The sequence below is a fragment of the Uloborus diversus genome, chromosome 8 (assembly GCF_026930045.1).
Source record: "Uloborus diversus isolate 005 chromosome 8, Udiv.v.3.1, whole genome shotgun sequence".
Classification (NCBI taxonomy): Eukaryota; Metazoa; Arthropoda; class Arachnida; order Araneae; family Uloboridae; genus Uloborus; species Uloborus diversus.
Window position 1 is genome coordinate 22,292,550 of NC_072738.1, and position 24,139 is coordinate 22,316,688.

The window sequence follows — 24,139 nt, forward strand, 5'->3', positions numbered from 1 at the left end:
AGAATGTAACCACCTATAATATTAGTACAATTGCACAAAAGATATTTTTAAGTCACATGTTTCTGGTCGGAGAGGAGGGGAGGATAGGACTTGAACTGAACAGGAAGGCAATGGGATACATGCGATTCAAATGTTGAGTAACGCATCAGGCTTAGATCGTGCATAAATTGCATTGGCATTATAAATGAAACCAGCTTAGCTAACAGCGATATCTAAATGAAGATAAACTTAAGGCTGCTGCTTCTGTGTCTTGAAAAAAAACCAAACACGTGATCCATATACAACTCTCAAGAGCTCTCTAGATTTCAGACTGAGAATGTTGCAAGAAGTGACATACCGTAGAGGCAGTGGCACCAAATTCTCCTCGAGTGGCTTTGGTTTTAACTTTATTTCCAATCCTAGTACGGTAGTTTATATCCATGTAAGAGTCTTTTAAGCTCCCTCCCGAAGGTATATTCTAGCTGCGCTATCATGTAGAGGATCCCGATTTAACGAACTCATCGGGACCGAAACTTTTATACGTTAAATTGGGGTTATTCGTAATATCGGGGTGTTAAAAAAAATTAAAAATCTGCACTTACGTTATCTAAAACCCCTAACAAACGACTGCGCAAAAATATCCATAATTAGAAAGTGTACACTTTTTATTCAGCATTTCACGACTTATTACCCGCTAGTTAATTTGAAATTTTAAACTACTGAGTAGTAGACGTTTGACAATTTCCTTGATAATTTGCTCAAAATAGTTCTCTTTCGACTTTTTGGAAAGAAGAAAATACTGTGTCATCTGCAGCCTGCTGCATGAGATATGTTTTTAGTTTCCAGACCATGTAAAGCATTCGAAAAAGTAAGTTTTAGAGGGAATTTCATTATCGCTTTCTGCATCAAAATCAGTATTCGTTGGTTCTCCCTCGGCGGTCAAAAATTGCTGATTCCAAGAAAAGCCTTTTTCTATTTCGGACTATATGGATAGAATATTTGGAAAACAATCCAATATTTCCTAACTCAAATAAACAAAAAAAAAAATCGGCTGTTAAAATAGTTTGATAATTCGGAGTTTTTTTATTTGGTAATAGGGGTTTTTGCCTTCATTTTAGCAGGGGAAAAAGAAAAATTCGCTAAATCGCGAAATTTGTTAAATTGAGGTTCGTTAAATCAGGGTCCAACTGTATTTACAACTGAGTTTCAACCAAAAATTGCTGGAATATTGACAGTTTTTTTTTTTTTTTTTTTTTTTTTTTTTTTTTTAAATCTATAACTTTGATATTCTTTTTCTTTTTTTTTTCAAATTAGGTATAAATAACTTTAACAAAATCTAAAAATTAGCAATTGATTACTTAAAGTCAATGTATTATAGCGAGTAGCTTTAGTTATTTCCATTGAAAAAATACTACACTCGTTTACATTAATCGGTAAACTTTGACCTTGAAAGTAACGTTTAAAATGCGTCGATGGTCCCTGAATCGTTTCACGCAAGTATCTTTTGTTCTACTTATCGGAATGCAATGAAGTTTGGTACCCTAGGTGCTCTTTGACTTGTAAACTCATTTATGTAGTAAAATAGGGGTTCCTATTTGAAAATTCTAAGTTTGTGTTCAATTTACTTTGTATGTGGTCCCTTATGAAAATTTCATTTACGTAATTTGAAAGAAGACTTCAATCCATTTTGCATATATGACACTTTTCTTTCTTTTACAGCCCGTATAATAGCCGAATAATTAAGAGTGTTACGTTTTTTTTTTCCTCCCTATGAATGTACTGCCTGATTGCGTAAAAAAGTAATCATACTAACAGTAAATAAAAGCGATTCATCTATCTATACATATAATAAAATAAGATGTTTGTGTGTGTGTGTGTGTATCTGTGTGTGTGTGTGTGGCGCGCATCCCGGGAAAACGGTAAGGCCTAGAAAGATGAAATTTGGTATACAGGTGTAGTTTTTGCTGAAGTTGTGCACCTCGGGCTTCGATTTTTGATATTTTAATTAGAAAAAAAGTTATTTAATGTTTTATGTGATTTTTAGCACTTTTTAGTACTTTTAACCTCACAGACCCCGAACCAATCGCGCCAGACAAATATTTTTGGTACTATAGTGTCGGAAATTTAATTTTAAATATGATGAACAAAACAATTTTGAAGATAGAGCAAAAAACCTTTAATTTGCATGTTTTCCTGGGTTTTATTTTTTTCTAATATCATCCTGCGAGAAGTATCAAAGCCTCATTTCTGAAATTTTAAAAACATTTCGCCCTCTTCGGAAGAAAAAAGTTCTTAAAAATACGCAATAGTTTTTTTTTTACAATTTTTTTAATGCTGAACACTCTGTCCTTTCACGCATCAGTCGAAAAAGCGTTCTTCAATCTTTTATGCCTGTGACGTCACTACTTGGGTTTCGATTCGATATTTACGATGGAATCTTAATCGCAAGCAATGTTAATCTTTTTTTTTACTATATAGCTTACTTCTACATTTTCTGACGTGATGACCACGTGTTTTTTCGGCAGCGCTTGCTTTTTTTCTTTCCTTTTTTTTGTTTTATTTAGGGATTGCATTTATTTCTTTTTCCATCCCCCCCCCCAAGCTGGACCTTTCGCTGTATCTATATTATGTTACATTTCATAGTTGTGCGCATTAATTCAATAAAAACAGCGAGATTTTTGTTATCTTTGTCAAACGCTACTTTTTGCACACTACGGGGAATTTGAGCTTTTTTTTTTTTTGTTTTGCTCTACTTAAATAAAAAAAAGCGGTTTTTCGAGTGTTCTTTGTTTTTATTAGGAAATGGGCGAGGAAGTCAAAATAAATAGAGATGGATAAGAAAATGTAGAGATAGATTGTAAGGGTAGATAGCCGCCGAAGGCGGCAATCTTGGCGCAAAAATGTGAATGGCACAAAAAAAAGATAGACATGGATTGATTAATACTGCTGCCAAATTTATTTAAACAACCGCCGAAGGCGGCAAACTTGAAGTAAAAAGGTAAATGACAAGTTAGCCAAACAGCCGCCGTAGGTGACTGCTTGCACATTGGGTGTCAATGCCCCCCTCCCTCCCCCACATGTGGAAGTGCTTTTTGTTATTTTTCGACAAAATTTGCATGAAGAGTACGTCGTTTGTGTCTCCCCTCCCCCTCCTTTAAAAATATTCCAAACGACGAAACTGGAGACAGATCTAGAAAATATTTTATTCAAATTATTAATGATATAGATAGATATAGATTGATTGATACCGCCACGAAAATTATTTAAGCAGCCGCCGAAGGCGGCAACATTGGCGTAAAAAAACGAATGATAATACTGATTCATAGAGAAAAACATTGATTAATGTCGTCGCTAAATTGTTTAAGCAGCCACCGAAGGCGGCACCATTGGTGTAAAAAGGCGAATGGCGTAAAAAGGCGGACCAGCGGGTCGCCGCAGGCGGCTAGTTGCAAATATAATTTTCGTCCTACCAATTACCAGGAAGAAAGGGAGTTAGTTCAATGTAGTCTTGGTGAACTGCTAGTAGGTACTGTCTGTCTTTCCCGAGAAAAGCTCCCGCCGTCAAGTCTGAGCTCGCCTACTGCCATAGAAACGGACTTCGTCCATTTTCTGCAAGGGTTAGCAAGAAGGCTTTTTGGCGCCATTTCGCCACTCGTCTGCTCGCCTTTGTGCAGTCGCACGGGTTTTTCCAACATTAAGCTTCCCTTGGAAAAATGATACGCGCCTCGTTATTATATCAGTAGACAGGCGCAGATATTTCGGCGGTGGCTTTTCTCGTGATGGTCGGACAGTAGGTGAACGGTGTTATCGGAAATCCCTACTCCCAGCCCTAGGCCAGCTCCTCTGTAAATGTGCCACACCAGCATAGGCTTAATTAAGAGCGCTACCTCCCCCCCCCTCCCTCAGCGGGGTTTACTAATACGATTGAAGTGAAACATTACGTAAATGAAGCACAAATTCTGAAGAAAATACAGCATATAGCTCTTTCGAGGCTACAATGGAGCCTCTATTCTATTTCTATTCAAGAGTCACAACTGACTACAACTGTATTTATGTCGAGGTCTGCATACTAGTGCCTTGCCTCCATTATTTTATATACCGATAGATGGCAGCACCATCACCGGATCGAACAGTTAATGAGAATTTAGAACTAGTGCAAGAGCTAATAGCTACCTGGTACTAGCACCCCCAGAGGTATCGTTTCACTTGGAGGACATTGAGACCACGAGCATAATTAACGTCGCCCAGTCCCCTTTAATGACGACGGTGGGTCTTCGACCAGCGGGGATCGAACCCGAGCCCCTCCGGCCCCGAGTCCAATGCCCTACCGATCGGGCTACCACGGCCCCACAATGGAGCCTCTCTTCAAGAGTACAAAAAACTCATCACCGAACCAGAAAGTTGTGTAAGGACTCAATCGTAAGCATAAGAATTAAAGTAGCATACAGGAATGGGGGTGGAATCCCATTTATCTAACCTCGTTTTGAAACACAATTGAACTTTTTTTTTTTTTAAGTCCATGAAATAAAAAAAAAATTTCTCTAAATCTAAAAAAAAATCAGGGCATAAAGAAAAGGCTACTGCCATTCATGGAGACACTTTTGCTCTGAGAAATCGATAATATTTTTTGAGAAATTAAGAAATGAAAAAAATTGTTCGCATGTGCCCCCCTTTCCATATGTGTCTCCGTGTGTGTGTATACTTTTTTTCCAACTACTACCAAATACCCCACCCCTTTTGATTGCCAATAACAATGGTTGAAAAGACAGCAAAAAGAAAATGTAATATCAATTAGAACTCTTCCTAATATTATTACTAGTATAAACTGTTTATATCTAACTAGAGTTCCCGTGTTAATTTACATACTAATTTTGTGCATTTTATTTACCAGATTCTGAATTCTTACGAGCATAATCAAAAGTAGCAATTGTTTTGTACAAATGCATATTACAAAAGTTCCTATGTTAATTTACATACTAATTTTGTGCACTTTATTTTGCAGATTCTGATTGCAATTCAGTTAAAAAGTAAGTAATATTTTTTCGTAATTGAGTGAAAAGCATTGATAGTTAATATGATTTATTTGTAGAAAGTATTAGTGTTTTTTTCTTCTGAAACAATAGCTGCAATATGAAATACTTTTTCTTTTAATTGTTTAATGATATTTAACAGGGTATTCCATACGTCTCTCAGTTGATAAGTTTCTAGCAACTAATCTAATCTCACTTTGTTCATCTATTTAAACTATAAAATATCTTATCTCTGTAGTTCAGCAGCAGCTCTTATTAGATTGGTTTTCCTTTTGAACGAAATACCATTCCATTAAACATAGTCGCATTTTAGAAAATATTTGTAAACACTATCAACATTTTACAGGTTTCGATTCAACCGTAAGAAAACTAATAAATAACTCGCAAAAGTAACATTGCCATAAAACACGAAATTACAAATACTCTTATATTACTTTCTGAATTTTTACACTGTTAAAACCAAGAGTGCCTTAGGGATAAAGAATTTCACCCTAGGGTGAAAAAACGGTGCCTCAGGGTGCAACGGAGGCTAGGAAGTGTCGTTAAGGTGCTTTTGGTTCCTCAGTGGGTGAACGACGTTAACTCAAGTGCTAAAAGACCATTCAATAGGAAGGCGACTCGTTGCGCATGCTCCCTGACAACAACTCTAACGACAACTTCAATGGCGGACGTTGGAAGTTGGAACGAAATATACTTTCACATTGAATGAAGTAGAAAACTGAAAATTTCGTGGATTAATCTTCGAAATCTAGCGTAAGCAAAGGCATTTGATCATATTATAGCTCTTAGAGCTTTCGAACATTTTTAAAAGTGTTTAAAATATGTTGACAACTGCTTATTGTTCCGTTTACCTTATTACACATTTAATGTCTTGCTATTTATATCCTGCAAAACTGTTACCTAAAACTATCTATCAGTACTATCTTGAACAACAACAACAACATTAAAAATAAAAACGTTTAAATCAGCTGACAATTGAATAGCTAATTCCGGAATAAAAACGCTTTGACGTGAGCAGATTTGCCAAATGTCAATTTCTTCACAATGAAGTAACTACGTAGAAAAAACAAAAAGAAATGTTTCACTGTTTGACTCATGACTTTCACATTGTACCTTTCTTTGGCGTTATTGCATGAAGCGGATGTAGTTCTAGACTCGTTTTTATTTTTAATCTAACGAAAAACTTGACACTGAAAAGAAGGGCTTTTAGATTATTTATTTTAAACGCGTGAGGATATTCAAATGTCGAATCTTTTAATAGGTTTTGATACGATTAAAATTTTAAGCCTTCATGAAACGCTTTTATTTTCCCATGATCCTAATCTAATGTTACTTAGTATTTCTGGTTGTTCCGGCAAATGATTGATAAATACCTTCCCTGTTCATTTTCGGTACGGTTCATGCTGTAGCAGATGTCAACAACATATTAATTACTGAGCAATCCAAGTGTGGATATAAGAAAGTTAGTGCACGAACAGACAAATTAAAGTCATGAACACTTCTAAACTATGTTCGAAAGTTGAAATGTGATCAAATGCCTTCGTATATATATAAATCAAAATAAATGAAACACAATTGTATTCAAAAACGCACACAACACGGGGGGGGGGCAGGAATCGCTATAGGAAGCAATAAAGGGGCCATTTTTCTCACATAGGGTACCATCTTTCACCTCCGGTGCACGTTGGGTGAAGGGAGCCAGTTTTTCACCCTTGCTAAAGGCCGATTCACATGGCGACCGATCCGTCCGCCCGTTCCGATTTATCGGACGTGACGGATAGGTGTGAAAATATTGCAACATTCATACTAGCTCCGCCCGATAGCCACGTGAAGGTGTTCACCCGCTAGGGGTGAAGACCGCGGATCTAATGCCGTTCTTTTGTCGCTCTCCTAATCAAAATAAAATTAACAAGAAGTTATAAGCGATGTTGCTGTGATTGCAATAAGCCTTTTAAAAATACATTATTGTTTGTCACGAACGTCAAGCAAGCGGTTAGTAGGATCACTCTGAACGTTTGAAAGAATTTGGGGCAGTAGAAATTAAAATGGCCGAATGATAAGGGTAAGCAAGTAGTGTAACAGAAAATTTATCAAATTTCTGTCTACAACATCTCTGTCAAAAACGTGTCTACACACCTCCCCCACCCTCTTATATTTAATAGAATTTAAGAGAGAATTATTATTATTATTATTATTATTATTATTATTATTATTATTATTATACTCCTTTTTTCTGAAAAACTTGTTGGTTGAAGTTTTAGCAAAAAAGTAAAAATTGAATGAGAATTGTACATAAAAAAAAAAGCATCTGTACTACATTCCACTCCTCCCTCCCCCCCTCCTGATCTTTAATAGAATATATGAGAAAAGATTAAATGTTCAAATATTTTGAAAAAACTTGCTGGTTGAAATTTTCGCAAAAAAGTAAAAATTTAATGACAACTATACATAAAAAAATCTATATAGTTTGAAATTAATCTAGGCATGCAACAGATGAAACTTCGATTCGATGCTACTACAATAGGTGTTGATATTTCATATAAGTTCAAGCTAGAGCACTCTTCGTCTCTTTAAACATTTAAAAAAAATTTTGGTCTAATATTTCAATCGTTTAGTAATAACTGAGCGTTATATGATTAGGTCCGGACTTTGATGGCCTAAAAAATCTATAAAAATGCTCTTAAGAACTGAAAAAATGTTGTTAAAAATAGCAAAAAAAACCCCTTAAATATATAAACATTGTTCTTTAAATAAAGGAGTTTTCTCTATATTTTAACATGGATTTTCACTTGAATTACTATTTATTTCTTAAATTTACAAACAGTGTTCTTAAAATATTTATATTGAGATAAATTTGGGTACAAATTTCCTCTTTTTACGATTCAGGATGATCGATAAAAAACTTTGACTTCTTCAATTTGTTGTTGGATTCTTAAATATGTTGCGTAACTAAATTTTTACTGGGAAGTGAGCTAAAGCATACTCTTAAAATGACAAAAGCTACAAAAGAATTCGATTATTATATTTATCCAGAAATCCAAAAAAGTGACAATTTTTGAAAATGTCAGAATATTTCTGACAAAATAGCACATATTATATTCATGAATAAGTTCGTGGCAAAGCCTATTTATTCAAAAGTTTGAAAAGTCCAGCAAATGTTTAAGACAGTTTAATATCATTAGGATCTGACAACATTTTAACGCGTAACCATAAAAGATTTAACTTGTATGATTTTTTTTTTCTTGGTTAAAATATGATTTGCTTCATCACATTTCGAAACAATGACTATTCAAACAAAGATTCAAAAACTTCTACTGATTAATTTAAAAATAATAATAATAATAATGGGTTTCGTTAATGGTCCCACTGCCAATGTTTAGCGTTAGAAGCTGGTTTTGCAAGTTACTATGAGCTGTGGAATTATTTTTTAACGAAAAAACAAATTGCAAAACTAAATTTTCACGTAATTATATCTAATTAAGCATTCCACGCAAAATAAAGATAATTAAGCAATAACCCTCATATAACTTCTAGGCATTCTCATTTTGAAAAACATCAACTGTCTTTTGAAAAATAACCACAAATTTTGTACGAAACTAGCAGTAAACAAAACGAGAAATATTCCCACAAAAGTAAAAACGGCGTCTCTCCTTTGATTGGCTATCACATTCGCTCCCCGAATCGGACGGCCGTCAAAATCCAGCATCGCCAGAACGTGACGGGAGCCGAGAAATTCGGCGTGCTGTCATGGCAACGGATTCCGAAAACCAGTTTGGCAGCAAAAATATCGGAACGGACGGACGGTTCGGTCGCCATGTGAATTGGCCTAGCTAAGAGTGCAATTTCGGCTCTGTCGGGTGCCGCTGGTGAACAAGAGTTTCACCCCTGAAAGGTACCAAATGCAAACTGTAGTTTTAACAGGGTATGTATAGTACCTATTTTTAAATTTTATCATAAATGCAAGAATAGTGTCAGTTATGGTGAAATTGTATAAGTTACAAATTTCATTTTAAAGATCAAATTTTATAAAAATCGATGAAACTTTCATAAAAGCAAGCTCGTTTTTTTTTAACGCTCAGGACATCTCTTATTATTTTCAAATAAGAAAATTAAACACGTTAACCAGAATTTTATTTGCTTACGTCAGAACCTCTTATTTCCAATTGAATCATCGTGAAAAAGTTACGTGGACACTACATCAAACCAAGCATTGTTGCAGAAATCGAAAGGAAAATTATGATAACTATATAGTCAGTAGCATTCCTAACAGTGGAACACTCGGGAAGATAATTACTAATGTCAAAAAAAATAACAATAAAAAATACTTTTCATGTTGTATATAAACGTGTCGCTCACACAATTTTCCAAACTAATTCCCTTTAATTTGTGAGCAGTAACGAAGTTAGCTAAGAGTTAGTCGTGTAACTTAAAGCCCTAGATCGTAGCTTAAGTAGCGACACGTCCACCATCTTGGGGCTAAATGATGCTTTCTTCCTATACCTGTCATGCAGAGGTAGCGTGTTTTGCTTCTTGATTGTGGTTTCTTATCAACTCCATGTTAATCCACAATCGAGAAGCACCACAATCAAGAAGCAAAACACGCCACTTCATTTTATAGTAGACATAGGGAGAAGGGTCGTGGTAGCCCGATCGGTAGAGTGTCGGATTCGGGGCCGGAGGGTCCTCAGTTCGAACCTCGATGGTCGAAGATCCACCGTCGTCATTAAAGGGGACTGGGCGACGTTAGATATGCTCATGGTCTCAATGTCCTCCAAGTGAAACGATACCTCAGGGGGTGCTAGCACCAGGTAGTTATTAGCTCCTGGACTAGTTCTAAATTCTCATTAACTGTTCGATGCGGTGATGGTGCTGCCATCTATCGGTATATAAAATAATGGAGGCAAGGCACTTAGTATGCAGTCCTCGACATAAATACAGTTGTAGTCAGTTGTGACTCGGAATAGGAACTGTTCGATCCGGTGATGGTGCTGCCATCTATCGGTATAAAAAATAATGGAGGCAAGGCACTTAGTATGCAGTCCTCGACATAAATACAGTTGTAGTCAGTTGTGACTCGGAATCGGAATTATTTACATAGGGAGAAAGCTGCATTTAGTCACGAGATGGCTGACGTGTCGCTACTTTAAAAGGTAGACGAGCACCCTAAATATTTTTTTCTTCAATATTCACTGTAATTTTATCAAACTTTATACGATTATTGAACATGACATAAATAACACATTTTGTCTGCTTTGTTGAAAAAAAAAATCGATAGATTTTTTTTTTAATGCCATATTTTTAGCAAAAAACTAACATTTCCTTAACACTTCTAGTGCTTTCATTTTTTCATAATTTTAAAAACTTTTTGATACCAGAGAGTGATATGACCCTCCAACTAGAATATAATTAACTAAAAAAAGGTTTTATGGGTGAATGTTTGAAAAATTCCCCCGAAAAACGCGCTTTTACCCCCAAAGTTTAATTGCTCATTATTTCAAAAGAACATATTGCATGTACATTAACTTTTCGAGGTTTATATCACAGTAATTTGTTCAGTTACCATGTTTGAATAGTTTAAAATCTTTAAAGTTAATACTTTTTCCGCTAGAGCTGTTGGTGTAAATAAAAATTTGAAAATGTGGTTATGAGAAAATCAAGAAAGAAAAAGTGAATATCAGTTATAAGCAGTGCATTTGAGTTTAATAAATTTCTTCTAGTTTTCTCAATAACTCGTCGATTTAAAAAACAATTGCGGATTTAGAAATAAGAACACTAGGGCTGTCTAAATTTCTCAAAATCTCAAGATCTATTTTTCCCCCCCGAAACTTAGGGAATTCGCCCACTTTAAGCTACGATCTAGGGCTTTAACTGTACGATCTAGGGCTTAAGTAAAACTTACTCACCCATGGAAATGACACTTCGCATAAATAAACACTTCGTGCTAAATTATATCAAAAGCTATAAAATAGGCTGCTAAGCAACAGAATAGGCACTTACGTTGGAAAACATTGAGAACATCTGATGTATAAACAAAGTAAAATTACTTTTGTTATTTATTTGTTCATTTATATCTTGTTTCTTTCAGATGTTCTTGCCGTGGAAGATGGAGAATGCATCTATCTAAATGGTGCTGAATATTTTCACTATTCGCCAGGTGGTTACGATCCTGGTAGTCACTTGATGAGCGATGCCGACTGCAAAGCCAAATGCGGATCTTATTTCTTACCATATTCTGGAATCCTGAGGCAAAAATTATGCCTTTGTGCAAAAGACAAAAGAGGTAAGTTTTAAGTGATTACCAATTGTTTAATCGTTGTTTCAGGTACTGTACATACTTTGGAACCTGGGCCCTGCAAAAAACAAATCACAAACGTTTCTGGAAAATTATGCACGGTAAAAAAATTCAGAAACGTTACTGAGTATTTCCGTGTAACATTTCAGGATTTCAATGGGTTTTATCCGCTTACTGGAAGCATCAAGTAACATTGTCAAAAAGTTTCCTGAATGGCTACAAGTTGCAGGACTGCAGATTTCTCTCTGTTGTAAAAAAAATTATAGCTCCCAGTTTAAAGATTAACTGAGAGTATTTTTAACGTATATCGACTTGGTTCAATTACGGCTCGTCCTGACTGATTATGCTCTCAAAGGAAGCGATAAGTCTCTGGCCTACTTAACTTTGCAAGCATTGCAATCATTACTTGAAATCTGATTTAGCTTTAGCCATTGATTGTAATACTGCTAATGTAGCTGTTATATTATCCCTACCTAAGATTACTTTTAAGTTCTAGAGACACGACTGGTTTTAAACCGGAAGAGTTCTGGATTTCTCGGGATAATTTCAAGAAGGTTACTGACTTTTAACGGAAAACATTCCTGGGTTTTGCGAGATATGTTACTGGCTGAAACTGGACACAACAGCTGTCTATTGCTTTCCAGGAACGTTTCTGAATCGTTTTTACAGTGTGGTCGTAGTGCGTCTAATTTCTGCCAGTAACAAATCTGTTGAAACACAGAAAAGTTCCTAGATAAAAGTCAGTAACCTTCCTCTAATCAACGTGGATTCTTCCAGAAGAAGCCAGAGTATACGACTGTTTCGTTTCCGGAATAACTGATAGCTTGGCAGCTTCCTGATTTACCAGGAGAGCTCATATGACATTTTCGCAAATATGGCAGAAGGAAAAACAATATTGCTTACAAATAACCATGCAACTTATTTGGAACGATTAGGAGCTGCATCTGTCAGGATAATTTTGCCCCAACTATAGTTATATCTAGTTTTTTGTACTTAAAACACAAGTTTCCTAGAAAGTACGAACAATTCTATAAAACTATATAATCAAGTATTAAAATATCAAAAACTGGGAAGTGTAAATGAAGTGCCATACACTGTTAAAGTCCTTGAAAGTAGTTGAAAAGTGCTTCGATTTTGTTTCTTATCTAGTGTATGAACCATTAATTGTTCCAATGACCCTGGAGGCTATTTTCTCATTACCTTTTCTAAATCTCTGCACCATTTCTTTTAAAGCATTTTATGCATTTTTTATGTTTGATCATTTTACATTTAGTTCATTTGTTATGTTTGTGGTGTCTGTCGGTGGGTTGGGGAGATGATCAAAAACTTACTTTACTAAAACTCGATGTGAGCAAGTGACGATGCGCAAACTTTTCTCCTCTCTCACTGTGCTTCTGTGTCCATTAATGTCAGTGAATTGCCAAACCAGGAGCAATTTTTATTTTGATTGATCTTAATTTGTAAAAGAATGCACAACTTTTGAAATTTTTTGTTGGTCTAATTTTACTTGATATTCTTGCAGCCCTAATTCGCAGCTTCAATAAACTATAGGGTGCGCTGCAGTCACTGTCTAATGGCGGATGGAAAGGGTAAAACAAACAAATGCCGTAACTTATAACTTGCTTTGACGCTTAGTAAATGACATTAATTTTTCAACGTGTTTGTGGGAAGCTTTCTTTTCTATTCTTCTGAAATTACATTACACCATAAACTGTCTGAAGTCTGTAAATTACCCCCAAAGAAAACACGTAGAGTGGAATGTTTTACTTTTTTGGTAGTGTTGATTATCACCGCAAGGTAGCGATAATCGCGCTCTGGAGGTGCAAATTACTTAAAATGCAGAATTTAAAAATATGCATTTTTTTAAAAATATCCCCAGGGACCCCCTGAATCTGGGCGGTGATTCATACTCCACTTAAAGAGGATCACTGAATTACAATTCTTATACCCATTAACTTCCAAGGTCAATCCTTAAAATAAAAAATAAAAAATAAAAAATAAAAGCTAGAACATTAAAAAGACGAGAAAAGACATGGGCATTGCAAGAAAAACACATAATGAAAAAAAGACTTATTTGGCATCCGACAAAGTAGTATTTGTCTTTGGGTGTTTTTTGCTACAAAAAACACCCCATACCTGAAATACAGCTCATCAGAAAAAGTTTTAACCCTCTGCGCCTTTTTAGATTCCGGGTAACACTGTTTATTTTGTATCTACTAGTTTTGACAGTAATCTATGTTTGTAAATAAATGAATATTGGCTAATTGCGATATATTAATTACGTAAAGCAGTTTTACCCTTCCTGTTCGTGGGTGTGAACTAATGTTTCATGCCTGCAGTTAAGTAATAATCTCGCAGTAATATGTGTTACAAGACTAGTATGGACGGATAGGGTGAAGCAGGGCAATTCCACAGAAATGGGGAACTGATGACCAATTTTTCAAAATCATATTTTTCTCACAAATTAGGTATCATTTTGAAGCTTATGAGTTGCAGTATAAGAAAATAACACAAATTATCACAAGATTTCAATCATTTGAGAGTTACAAGCCTTTAAACAAAGGTATAATCGACACGCTGCCACAACTCATTTTTTGATATCTTATTGAATTAGTATTTTAAGCTATAATTGCAATATTTTTCAAATTGTAACTACTTCAGATGCTTGCCACAACACTGTAGAACAAATGTAGCATAAAAATTGAGACCTGAATGTTTCTTTTTTTTTCTGTAGAAGCCCATTTATAATAGGCACTTTGATGAAATTACGTCCGACACCAAATTACCTAAATGTCTGTGCTGTGTAAAATTGGATGGAATATTTTACAAAACATTTTACTTGCAAATCAGAACATCAGTTACTATTGAAAATGTGCAATCCAATCGAAATTCAAAATAATAGTTTTTTGTTTTTTCATGGTGTCGGACGTAAGATAAAAATTACGTCCGACACCAAAATTTTAAAATTTAATACCTAGTTCTAGCTATGGGATTTCTCTAAATTCAAACAGAGGAGGTGTGGGACTGCAGTAATCTCATTTATTTGCACTGTAATCATTAAAAATGTCTTTATTAATAGTTGCACTTCCTTTAAAAGATTTCTTTTTAATAATGAACCAGGAAATAGATTAACCATTACTCATCCAATTTTTTACAAAATATTTTTTTTCTAGAAGAATTGAACTTAAAAAAGAATTATGAATAAACATTTTTTTTCAAACATCTCAACTCAACTCCGCAAAGTTCAGTGTTGAACATGAGTTAAATCAGTGTTCATTCTTCAGCAGTATATAATATATACCGCACAATGTATGCTTTTGTATTTACTATGAGAATGTAAGGCTGATCTTACAAGCGCTGAAAACATGCGGCTCAGACCTTAATGTAGAATTCTCAAGTTTTATTGAGCAAATAACTTGCAATCCTGGAATAAAAGAGTGCATGTACTCATTGTGAGGTTTGCATTTATAAAATTCACTTGTTCAAATCAAAAGCAGACATCCAATCTACCCCAATACGATATTTTCAGTGGCAAAAAGGTGATGATATAATGTCAAAAGTAGAATTACTTAGTACAGTCATAGAAAAAAAAACGAAACACTTTTACTTATTCGGCCATTATTCATGCTAGAAAGGAAAGAAAGGTGTCATCCGACTTGGTTTAAAGTCTTCTTTAAAACTACATAGGTAAAATTTTGATAAGGGACCATATACAAAGCAAAACTAGCACCAACTCTTGATTTTCAAATGGGAACCCCTATTTTTTGCTACATAATTATGTTTAGACCGCAAAATACAGCCAGGGTACGAAATTTCACTGCATTCCGTGCAGTAGAACAGGAGTTATTAACGAAAAACGTTTTAGGGACCGTCACCACATTGAAAACGCTTCTTTCAAGGTCACGGCTTATCAAGTAACGGAATGTAAACAAAGAAAAGATCGAGATTATCCAGCTCAGTTCATGATTTTTTGAAATTCTCTCTTTTTCCGTAATTCGATACTTTATGGGCCGATAATGTTGCGCCAAAAAACGATTTACGGTCAAAAACTTTTTTTTTGAAAAAAAGTTAAAATATTTACAGATTTTTGTCTATCAGAATTAACCTAAGAATGACGGACTGGGTTTGACTGGTTCATCGTATAGATCGTTGTTTAGTAAATCGAATAAGGACAAATTAAAATTAATGGAACTTTTTGCCTTTTCTAATATGAACCTATTGTATTGCTTATATAATCATTCAACAAATTAGCCTCACAAAAATGTAAATATCCAATCTTATACCAAGAATCATGATGTGAATATGTTTGATAAATGTATTGCACCTATGTTACAGGTTTATTTTGGAATGAATAGAAAGTCTTTTGATGTAAAATGGAATTGCGCGTTTTTAATTTCGCAGAACATCGGCAGAAATTTAGGCCATCGCACACAAAAATATAAAAAATATACCGCACAACGTGGGAAGACGCAGCATTAAATAGATTGGAGACACAAGCGAAGCAAGGTTTATTTATTCCGTGAAAATTTGCTCCATATACATAAAATGAACGAAGTAACAATCTGAAAAATAAAACAGAAACAGGAGAATATAAATACCCGTTATTGAGCAAACTGTTCATACTCGAACTTTATTTGGTAAAAATTTGGTTATATGAATTAACTCAGTGGACAAACACGGTAATTGTTCTAGCGGCTTTTTTGTAATAAAAAAAAAAAGAGAATTTGTTTCAAATCCAAATTTGATGCGGAAGATCATAATGCGTGGTAATATTAAAAAATCATAACACAATTGGCGGTTTTAGCTAAACATGTAATGGCTCTTAAAAGCAATTTAGGAAAGTAATTTCCAAATGCTATTTCTAGCAACGAGATTCGAGGTGGTCCAGCTCGTAATTTAAAAAGACAAAAGTTATTTTAGCTTAAACCAAGGTGAATCGAAATCAGACTTCTTGTCATTTCTCTGATTTTGTAACTTAGCATTATGCAAACAAAGCTTAGTATTATTTAATTTTGTTTCGCGGTCTATATACTTGCAAATGAACATTTCCTATAGTGTGAGGCTATAGGCAGACACACCTAGAGCAATATTACACAAAGCATAACTGAACAAATAAGTTTAATCTATCCAGAGACTACACTTTCGTCCTTGCTACGGATTTCGTAGACTGGAATCGAAACTAAGCGTGAGGGATGCAGAAGTCACCTCATTGAAGTTGAGAGTGCGAATAAATTGGTAGATAAAGTAAATTTATCTGCTGTATGTTTACGACATCTCACTGGTGAGATAAATTTTCTTCATCCACCAGTTTTTAGGCACTCTTGGCTTCAATGACATGACACCTGCTTCATTGTTCGGTTAAACCAGATGTTCGGTGCAGGGCTGTTGTGCTCATTATTAGGACGCACTGCAGTCATCGAATAGGACAACCAAACCGCAGTGGAGACGCGGGCCGCATTCAGCCCTCGCAGTTGGTCCATGTGGCCTTTGCTTAAAGAATAGGACCAGAAAGTTAAAATAGAGTGTCAGTGTCCTAAAGGTGGGGACGAATATTCAGATATTGGATTCTGAAAAACATGCATTTAATAAGATAGGCATCTAGTAGTTGAAAACAATAATTTTTTACAACTCTATTTTTTTTTGTCGATATTTTTCCACGTTATTAAAAAAAAAAAAAAATTGAAATTTTATCTTTGTCTTGCGAGAATAGTTTTAATGTGAAATGCACGGACAATGACCGAGAAAATAAAGAGAAAAAAAAAAGGTATTTAAATTATAATTAAGAATAGACAAAAACTCAACTTAATCTAACACGCAAATTAATGTTTTGTTAAGTTTTTGACGAAGTCAAAAAAAAAAAAAGTTCACAATTAGCTACAACTACTACTTTCGTGCAGAATGAGGCTCAAAGCACGCGGCCCTCTACTGCTGCTAAAATTTCCTCTCCTACCACATTGAAAATTATTCAAACACTTTACAAAAAATAATAATAATAATTCCTAAAAACCAGTAAACTTATCTAAGAGCAAATATTACCTATTGACCCATCTGGATACTGTTAAAGGCGAAACTTCACACCGTCGGCTATTTTTCGAGTGCTTTTTCCCGATTTAGACAAGGCAATAATTCTTCCTTTTAGCAAATTATTACCGGGAAGAGTCGTTAATTCTACACTGTCTATTCCAAAAAAAAAAAAAAAACAGAAGTATTTTACGTGTAGCTTTTAATTAAAAGAGTTCTATAAACTATTCTTTTATTAAACAATGAAGTAGTGTTTCGCATTATTTACACATTGACGTTTGAATGATATCCACAAAAAACTGACAGTTGCAATATTGTGTTGTTTTTCTGCAGAGACAGCGAATAAATTTATGCATTTAAAAAATTCATAGACGTAACTCTAATGTAAAAAAACCACGTTATAATTGGTTTGCTTATTTTGTTGAACATTTTTTTTTTCTTTTTTTACGAAGAAACTAACTTTCATAATTTCTGTTTTAAAATAGTATACGGTCCCCTAAAGTGAGAAAAAATGAAGTCTTAAGCATAGTGCAAAAACTACTGAATATTTTGAGCTCAAATTTTGGATTCCCGCATAAAAGCTCTTCTAGATTGTTTTTCTGGTAAAATTTAATATGGTTTCAGATCATATTTTTTTCAAAAAATATTTAAATAATTCATAAAAAAAACTAAAATTACATTTTAGGTGTTGTAAAGGGCGTTTTTATTATTGAGTCGATTCATATTTTGATATAAAAAAACAATCTTTGCCGTGCCTAATCTAGTTTTTGTGTTATGAGTAAAAATATCAAAATACGTTTTAACATTACGAGAGGAATTTTTCAGAACTCAATTCTGAAGTAACGGCTGGTTCAAATTAAACAAAATTTTGTATACAGAGTTAAAAATGAATGCTGATCACAAATATGTGATAAAAAAAGGGGGTTCTTATTGAAAAAATTGAAGTTGATGCTCGTTTTAATATGAAGACGACCCCTTAACAATGATTTTTTAACATAATTATGTAGAACTTTTTATTCCTGAAACAATGACACCTCACACGTGTCTCTAGTGTCAATAGTCTTTAAATTCGATCGAGTGTTTCGTTTTTTTTTTCTATGACTGTACATGCAGAGAGACTTTTGGGGAACTTGTAAAACAGAAATGAAATTTTCTCCTTCACACGTTTGTTAAACGAGAGCAAGCTCAGACATTTGAGCAGTTAAAATCTCAAGTCAATGGTGAAAATGTTGTAACGCAGCTAGATTTTTCTGAAAACCCTATAATATTACAGCAAAATGAAATTCAATCGGCACATTGGGCACATGCCCAAGCCACAGTCTTCACAGCTCGCGCATGGATTTCCAAAGAAATCACTCAAAGTTTTGCCATAATTTCCGATACTTTAAATCACACTAAAATCACTATACATAAATTTGTAAGTTACCTTTTAGATTACCTTAAAGCCAACTACCCAAGTATTCAAAACATTCAAATTTCCTCAGATGGTCCTAGTTCACAATTTAAACAAAGATATTTATTTGAACAGAAGTGCAATATGAAACTAATCTGGAATTTTTTTGCGACGTCCCATGGGAAAGGGGTTGTCGATGGCATAGGTGGAACAATAAAAAGAACTGTCTGAAGGAATGTAAGAGCTGGAAAGGTGTTCATAATAAAAATCGTGCATGCACACTACATATCATCGGAAGAAATCATGCAGGATTCCGCAACTTTGCTCCAATATTGGGACAAAATCCTTCCAGTTCCATGTATTCAATCCGTGCAACAGTGTCAAAGCGATTTTTTCCAATTAAATTTATTTCAGACACCTCTTCTTCAAAAACGTTAAAGACTGTTATGCTGTTTACAGAAGAAGTGTTTGACAGTGATGTCTCCGACGAATTTGAAGATATGGATTTTATTTCAAATCTTAAATTAAATGACTGGGTTATCGTTCGGTATGAGTCTGTACGTTACCCAGGATGCATCACTCAATTAAATTTTGAAGAGATTGAAGTCTCAGTGATGCATAGGGCAGAAGGTCACTTTAAATGGCCAAAAGAAAGAGGATAAAATCTCTTACTTGAAAGAAAATATCTTTAAAAAAATTTGTCCACCTATCCCAATAGGAAGTAGAGGTCAATTCACATTTAATGAAAATATTTAAAGTAATATTGTAATATCTCTCATTTATTGTCCTTTACCATATTATTTAAGATTCAAAATGAAAATAAAATTCATTTAACTTGGTATTTAAAACTTTTATTTACGTCCGACAATATGTAGTTTTGTACATATTACGTCCGACACCAAGATTTTACGTCCGACACCAGTACCAAATTCCATATTTCAAGTCTTAATACTTCCAAAATTAAAATTTTTTCAATGTGTTATTTATCTTTCATCATTGTTTCTTTGGCATAAAAGTAGTTACAATATTATGGATTAAGCCATTGACCTGAATCTTAGATTTCAGTTTTGCAAGTCTCATTTTTCAGATTCAGCTCATACGTCCGACACCAAAATTTGATAATATTTTTGTCTAAATAAAATTTTTGTCAGAAATTCTTTTTATGGTTAATAATTCTACACACATGGGTAAGTATTTAAAAAAATATTTTGATCAGTTACAAAATTGCATACCAGCAAAATTAATTATTTTTTTAAGCAAATTTCGTGCAATTTTTACGTCCGACACCGTGGAATTGCCCAGCACATTATCCATCATTGCAAATGGGATACCGGAATTCTTCCTTTTTGCAGCACTTTTCGGTAAAAGAAAGCTCAATGCATCTCAGAAACATCCTCATGTATATAATAGACAATTCACTGATCGACTAACGGTCTGACGTCATCAACAATGAAACTCGCGCTATATCTTGCGTGACGGCATTATTTCATTTTTGAAGCACTAAGAACTCAGTAAGTCATTTATTGTTGATAATATTTTTTGGAAATGTTTGACAGGCAGGGAAAGGCTTTATTTTGACAAGGATGAACTGGATCCGGTCACTTAACTGTTTACTGTTAAGACTCGTTTTAGGAGAATGAAGAAACGAAATAGTAGTCAACAATTCGCGCTATCTACTGGTGTTTCAAGTTAATCCTCTGGAGTTGGGGTTAAAATTTCAACTATCAAAATTTCATCAAATAGGCAACGGGTGAAAATTGCTTTTACATTTGAACGAAGCAGTTCAAAAAAAAAAAAACAATTTGCACCCGTCATACCTTGACGGGCGATTTTCGACTCTCAAAGATGATTAATTAAATTTTAAAAAATTAAAAATTGGGAAGTTGCGTTTTGCGATAGAAGGAGTATGTATTTACCAATCGATCTGCATTTTATTACATGCTATAGCTAATTCAGGGAGAATTGATAGAGAAAGTAAACAAAGAGGATTGCTCTTTGGCGCCAACATATCCCACTGTTATGAAATACTCATTGGATTGCCAATTCTTCTCAGGAACACTTCGCTTTTTTGTTTGGCATTGTTTTCGCCATCCCATCGCCAATCAGACAACGGTATCCCTAATTGTCGCGTTGCTTTGTTTACTTTCACTATGAGTTTTTGCTGAATTCACTATAACTGCGTCACTCGGCTTTGCGCGGTCTACCTCGAAAATAAAAGTTTTGTCAAGTGACGCATGTTCAACAATCAGGCTTCAATTACAGAAGAAAAAATAGTATAAACTAACCCGTCAAAATAATCATTCTCAAAGAAAGAAAACGGCAAATCAAAAATTCCCGAATAAATTAAACGCAACACCTAAAATCCTAAAAATAAAAGGAAAGAAGATTACTCGCCGAATAATAATCAAAAGGGGAAATTTTTACCTCAAAACAGAAACGAGCCGAGAAAAAAAGTGGCAACCTTCTGAACACTAATTGAAAATGAGATCACGCAAACGATTAATTTTTCGATTTAAAATTTCTGTTCCATTCGCAACTCCAACGAACTATAGGGGGCACTGAAGTCACTGTCTAATGGCGGACTTAAAAACTAAAACAAACGCACATGGTAACGAAGAAAATGCTAAAAGTGTTGTGATTTTTGTTCGTACGTATGATTTTTTCGCTTTATTCTTTTTAAATTAATTTTCAAAGTCTTGTGGATATTCTGGCCCACGTAGAAAGAAATGAGAATTCAAGAAGCATTACTAAACGTCAAAGATTAGTGCAAACTACGTAGTTCGTAGTTCTAAGCAGCTATTTCCACGATGTTGAATTCGATATTTATCAATTCTTGATAAAACTAAATAATAATTGTAGACTGACAAGAATAACAATTAATGCTAGAAAATTCAATATGACATTACAAATTGTTATCGAAAGAAGATGATACTTTTTTGCCTTGCTTGGCTAGCGCTTATTGTTTTCCATTTGTAGCTGAGTTATTTCTCTCGAATTCCCGAATCGGTTAATTTAAAAATTTTCTGTTTCGATTTTTCTAATTTCTGAGTTACGATTTAATTGTGTCATGTTATGCAAATCATCAACAAAATTCTCACGGATATATGGTAGTAGTTTTCTTTTCAGTTGATTGACCATTATTTCTTTTCACTTATCGAATTCTGTAATCTTACTACCATTTTATTCCACTCATGATAAAAATTAAAAATGGTTTAACTAAAAACGCGAAATCTCGCCAAGGCTACTTTGCTCGCACTATACTAAAACTATAACCCTAAACAAATTTGGCGAAACCTTTCAGCTGAGAATAAAAGGAATAAAGTAAATTCTTTCTCGGTTATTCATTTTGTTCTACGATAATATATTCAAGAAAATATTTTGCATACCCTCCATTCCAACTAAATGCTGCTGTAAAATATGGTAAGTTTAATTAATTTAAGATTAAAAAACCCCCCATATTCTTGCAAATTCATACAAAACAATAAAAATTTTTACCTTGTATAACGTTATCCAAGTTTGTTAATCCAGAATTTTCGCTTTCACCAATTATTAAGGAAATAATGAAAACTAACATTATTTTGAGAAGCTCGAGAATACTACTAAGGGACGAATTAATTTCTGTAGCTGAAAGCAAACTAAGACACATCGATTGCGTTAATAAATACTCAGACAAACTGCCTGTGTTTACGTCAACAGACACACGTGGAACGCAACGTGGCAATGTTTTAGTTTCATTTGCAGTTTTGTAAATCACCGCAAGGTAGCGTATTCGAGCGCTGGAGTTCCGAATTAGGCTTAGCACTGCTTTTTAATTTTTTTCCGGTGATTTTAAAAGCCTTTTTTTTTTTTTTTTTTGAAATTCGAAGGAATTAAAGGAACCATAGACATGGGAACCGGTTCGCTCCCGCTCACTTAACTAGATGGATCATCCTGTGGTAGAAAAGTGATTCCTTTTCAACCAACAATCGTCCGCCATTTTGTGGGGAAGAAATTCCCACCGGCACATCCTGTAAGATCACTATCGGTTCGTTTTCCGCAATTTTTTCGGGGACTTTTCAGTTTTAAAGTACCACTTTCAATAGAAGATCTTATTTTTTTTTTTAAAAAAAAGTCTCAAAATAATTTTTTCTTCAAAATTTACTATTGGAGGCAATTTCAGAACAGAAAATAGATTTCGCATCTTCCTAATTTGTAACTCATTTGTAATTCGGCATTATGTGAAACATTAAAGTATATCCCTTTCTCGTCGACGAAAAACTAATTTATGGTTTTATAGATTCCGGGTAAGTCAGTTTGAATCGCTAGAGGCAATTCATTATTTACATAAGGATGATTTTGGCCACTTTCGCCCCCCTCCCTCATGTAAGGGTAATTAAGATTTTTCATTACCCCCCCCCCCCCCTTGTCTTACGTAACATTCCATTTCGATTTTCAAAACATTAAAATAACAAATTTTACATCGCTGGAATTGTTTTGTTTTTTTTAAAAACTTTTGGTGTAAAAAATTATTTACTAAGAGGAATCTAGACTGAATGTTTTCCCGATAATTATTTTTTGTATATAATACGATACTAGTTCAAAATAAGACATGCCATACACAGTGCGATTCTTTTATTATATTTTACACTATTCATTCTATAAAAAACAAGTAAAAACAGCTTATCCTTATACGGTTTTACCTCCCCTATCTTTTGTTTGTTTTTAAAGCACTCGTGTTTTCTAACGTCGAATGCATCGCGCGAGAGAATGCCGATACTTTCAAATTCAAAGCTTCAAATCTATCACTTCGTATATGATGGATCTGCAAAATGAATTTAAAAAAATTTCGTGTTTTGTATATTTAGTATGCTAAATGGAAAACAGTTAAAACAATTTTAAATTTGATTAAAAAGGGCACAAGCGGTTGAATTTTTTATTGCGATAGCGGCAAGTTCATTTTGAATCGTAAAGCGTTATTTATGTATTGCTCCTTAGATCGCTTTCCATGAAATAATTGGGTTTCTGAAAGCACCGCATTGAATCGTAAAAGTCATTTATCCTGTTCGTTGGATCACATTTTAAATTTCTAAGAGCACCTTTCACGTCTCATCCGAAAAAGTCTGTATCCGTGAAAACATAACTCATTATCAGACGCTTAAGGATTTTTTCTTTCTACCAGTTTTTAATGGTATAAGATGAATAAACCAGGCATGTTGCTGTGGAAAAAAAAGTGAAAGCAAAATCAGTTCCTGTAATAGGGTGAGAACGGAATGTTCGTGCCCTCGACGATAGATATCAACAAATAATCTAGCAATTAATCAACGGCGACCAGCCCGCAACCTGTAAGCAACTTGAGATTGCGAAAATAACCCGTGGGGCTCTTAATTTTGTTCAATGTCACAAATCAAAAATCAAGATCAATCACATATTTAGAAATTACACAGG

At 34.3% G+C, this 24,139-nt stretch overlaps 1 protein-coding gene across 1 annotated transcript in view; it reads left to right on the plus strand.

Moving 5' to 3' along the window:
* Nucleotides 1–24,139, plus strand: part of LOC129227962 (uncharacterized) — a 113,654-nt gene that overhangs the window by 13,187 nt on the left and 76,328 nt on the right. Inside the window, 1 exon segment of the mRNA XM_054862587.1 lies at nucleotides 11,095–11,289. Within this exon segment, the coding sequence (XP_054718562.1) occupies nucleotides 11,095–11,289 (195 nt within the window).